Source organism: Orussus abietinus, unplaced genomic scaffold, assembly GCF_000612105.2.
Source record: "Orussus abietinus isolate OABI.00-Male unplaced genomic scaffold, Oabi_2.0 scaffold1420, whole genome shotgun sequence".
NCBI lineage: Eukaryota > Metazoa > Arthropoda > Insecta > Hymenoptera > Orussidae > Orussus > Orussus abietinus.
The window spans coordinates 496-4,836 of NW_019395678.1; the positions used below are offsets into that span (position 1 = coordinate 496).

The window sequence follows — 4,341 nt, forward strand, 5'->3', positions numbered from 1 at the left end:
TCAAGGGATTATTTAAGAGAGATCAGTAAGTAACAGAAAAGGGTGATGACACACCTTTACATAGTACCGGCTCTAGATTCAGGGTCTAGACCATTGAAAACTACTGTTTCGTCTTATTAACGCTATAGGGTAGATGTGTAAATCGATTTCAGCAGCATTAGAACTTCCGTTCGAAGAACTCAGTCTTCGTCCGAAAGGTAGAGATGCCGAACAAACGCGAGGAGATGCTCGCGGTCTTCAAGGACCTCCTGGGAGTAAACGTAACGCTGCTACGTTTTATGGGGTTGTTCTTTATGGACTCCGTGTTTGCTAGGAAATCAAAAAAGCCTGGAGTCCGCGAGGTAGCCACCATCGGTACCGTTTTCGTGCTGATAATTCTTTTGCTGATCTTTGAGTTTCGCACCGTCCAGCTGAATTGGAAGAAAGATACCATCTTGGCTCTTAATATGGTACCAAGTATGATATCTGCGGCTCTATGCGGTTTCAAGGTTTATGTTCATGACATTACCGATGAATGATAACTATTAATTCATAATTCTATTAATTAACTCGGTAGTAAAATGCTGCTAATGTACGGTACTAATTTTTATACCTTTATGCCAATCCGACGACTCATTTAAGGAACGTATTTAAGAAGTTTCTAGCAACTTTAAATACAAAATGATACTGGTTTTACTGAGCTTTTACCAGTGTTCGGTGCTGCTTTGAACTGGCCATTTCTTTACATTCTTGTCTACAAACTTTCTCCTTTTTAGGGTCTATGGCTTTTAGAAAAATCGGAAGATATTATGTACTTGTTAAGAAGACTTGCTGCAATGTGGGACGCATCCATCGAGAGGAGAAGAAACGAGAACGAAATATTAAGAATGATAAGGATTGTAACTGCTCATCGCAACGGATACATATTGGTGATCATGGGTGGAGTTGTTAGCTACTTCATTCTCCCACTTACGTAAGGACATTGTCCGACAGAGCGCATTCAGATTAATTACCGATCATTTCTTGTCACCTCAATATGTTCATAGGAAACAACATTCTCTAGGGTACGTCAATCGTCTGAGCTGTTTTAATTTTTTCTTAGCCTTTATATGTTTTATAATCCGATATGGACTTTACATTATCAAATTGAAGAAGATATACATTTTTCCACTTTTACGATGTTTTATTATACATTTTCAGGTATATGTTTATTTATCAATTATACGCGGATATTTCAGGAAATTTATCTATCTTCTTACAAATGAAATAGAAATTCAAATCAGAACGAATCCTGGACCGTTACGACTCTTCTTTTACGTAACTTTAACTAGCCAAGACGACTTCCGTCATTTTTCATCTCGCTGTACATAAAATGATCAAAATCACATTTAAACCAATAACGATTACATTTATTGAAATGATCTTTTCATGCGAGGACATTACGTTGCAGATACATACTACATCAAGTGTGGTTTACAAAGAATGAGTACAATTCCTACAATTACAGCAAGACCATTTTTCCCATACTCTACCCATTTCCACTGAACAATGCATTCTCATACTTTGTTTGCGTGCACATCGAACAGATCGTAGTACTTTACATTGCCAGTTTCTGGACTTGCTGCGACTCCACGTACGCTCAGGTGGTCACCCACGTCACTGTTCATTTCGAGGTAATCATTTTATATTCACCAGTTGGAACCCATTGAGAGGAACACTTCTAGATCCGGGTAAACCTTACCTTTAACGGCGTTCACCACCAAAGTGGGGACGATGACTTCCACCGCTAGATGGCATTANTAAGTGATTTAAAACAGGCGTCGCGCCACTGACACTTTTGTTACTTCTTTTATGTTTAATATACTATTTTCTTACATTTGTGTGTAAGTTTAAGCAACGTCTGTTTTGATCATTGCAAGTATTTTTTAAATCCCGAAAATATCCCTTCGTTTAATAAATGAATTTGAATAGCCCGCCAAATATTTTAGTTCGCAAAGAAGGTTTACTCCAACCGAAGATGGCGGTAGTGCATAAAGCGTTACACCCCAATACATGGCAGTGTCGATCCCCTGCTCAACTGCGCTCAACTTAAGCGACTTAACCAGTAGGCAACTAACCGCCGAACCGACGATTGACTGTAACAGACAGTTACTACTGCGTGCCTAAGCGAAGGCGCACGAAAGAAACCAAGACGACAAATAAGAACAAAGGTTCTCGAAAAAGCGCATGTAACCCAAATACAAATATAGTGATTGGTGTTCCTTGGTAGTGTCATATTGATACCCCGATATTGGTGATCCTGATGTGATTCCGGGGATCCGTGCTGTGCCGATGCAACGAGCACTAGGCTACAGATAACATCATGCACCAATGGCTTTATGGTCGAATGTCGACCGGTGCCAACAGAGAGACAAGAAGAAAGCATCATTCCACACCGTAACAGCGACATACCGTGCTCCAGGAGGACCGCCCTCTGTATGACCGCACCGGCTCGATGCCGTCGTCGAGGCCCATGACTCCGGTGTGCTGTTTCGTTCCCGCCGTCTAATGCCTCGAGGGACGCGCGAAGCCATCAACACATTCGACATTTAGCGGAGGACATTTTATAATTCGATATTATCGAATGATATTAAAATATCAGCGCTTGCAAAATGAGCACTGCAAATTCTCGTATGATCTGTCGGTATAATATCGCTTGCAATTGCTTCACCCCATTGTTCTAAAAAGACACGGTTTCTTAAAGGAAATTTGGATAGAAATAATAAATTATTTAACATTCATGTTTAATGATACTGTTTTCATTACTCAAAATTGACTTTTCACATCTGCGTTACATGACAAGTATGGTTAAATACTGACGTTAAACTTCATGGACATAATATTTTCTTAATAAATACTTAAATAAATGTATCTCATTGGATCGCTTATTTCTACAGTTTAAAATGCAGCACTGTTGCGGCATTATTTTAATTTAATTCATAGAAACGATAAATATTAAGTGTCGCGTGGTATCTGCACTTCCGCCTTTTTGATTGAACGCGCCAAATTACAAACTACGCTGCCCTCTTGCGGCTGTAAAAGGAAACCAGAAAGAGCCTTAAACGCATGTCAACTCCCACTCTTAGCAATCTAGGGTTATGTATAGAAATCTGTGCCGTTTATATATTCTTTCGCCCATCTTGAATCCCCCTCCAAAGCACAGAGAAGAAACAAATGGCCTCGATCGGAAGCCGACTCACGTGACCTCCCAACGGAAAACAGTCCGCCATCATACCATAACCTCTAAAAGCCAATGGCCCATTGGACACGAACCCGGCCCACCGAGGTTGGCAGAGAGACAGAAAAAATAAACGAGATAAAATAAAATTAAATAAAAAACCAGAATTGTGGTACTGGGCCCATACTCTTGGGCCGAAAGCCATCACACGAAAACGAAACGAAACGATTCTTTCGCCCATGGTACACTGGCGGTCATGAATGGCTTCCTCATGTATATGGCGCCGCTAGGTGGGGTCGGGTACCACGTACCGCAGGAGCGGCAAGTTTAAATCTACGAGAAGGCTGTAGTGAATGCTTATCAGAAATCCGCAGTTTGTACTAAAATTTATCATCGGAAACATAATAAAAGTTCATTCTGCAACGCATTTGATATGTTTATACATTTTTTCCCATAATCGCCAACCGGAACGTAAAAATTAGACGTTGAAGTACGAACTGACAAAAGTTCATCAAATTATTAGTGAATCAGCTGGCAGACACTATGTATTAAAGTTTAAACAGCTTCTACCCGTCCATACCCGCCCGTACCCTTCGAACTTCGTGCTTCGTGGTTTTCCGGCGACTTTGGTCTCAACGAAGCATGTCCATCGTGACGGATGGATCGGATATTTTGGCGATGCTCGTCATGCAATCTGTTGCAGGTCAGCATCTTCACGGTGAATAAGTATTTTTCGATTCATCTTTTTAATATGGGCTACAAAGACAAATCGATGAGCTCGCCACTTGGTGATGACGGCTGGTAGGTTTTGTTGTAATGCTGGTCCAAGTCGCAGGCAATTATTAACCAGTTAGCTGTGTTTGACGAGTATACTCGTCATGAAAACACACATTTCCAATAGGTCGACACAGTTAACTGGTTAACAGCGTTCACCACCAAAATGGGGACGATGACTTCCACCGCTAGATGGTATTAGCATCGAATTCGGTGGGAGGTAACCAAAACGTACTTTCTCGCTCGGATGAGGGAGACGCGACGCATAATGGGCGGTGTTTAGCAAGGGGCGAAAAATGTGTGCGTATTTTGCACGTATAGGACTCACACAACGGCTAGACGCCTCTGGACTAGGCGCCGAAACGTGTGTG

The 4,341-nt window shown here is 41.4% G+C and overlaps 1 protein-coding gene across 1 annotated transcript; it reads left to right on the forward strand.

Moving 5' to 3' along the window:
• Positions 1 to 203: 203 nt before the first annotated feature.
• LOC111674282 lies at positions 204 to 1,652 on the forward strand (the record flags this gene model as incomplete). Its single annotated transcript, XM_023433830.1, has 3 exons — positions 204 to 449; positions 756 to 952; positions 1,430 to 1,652. Coding segments are annotated over exons 1-3 (666 nt in total), but the record flags the coding sequence as incomplete, so codon positions are not given.
• Between the last annotated feature and the right edge of the window lie 2,689 nt (positions 1,653 to 4,341).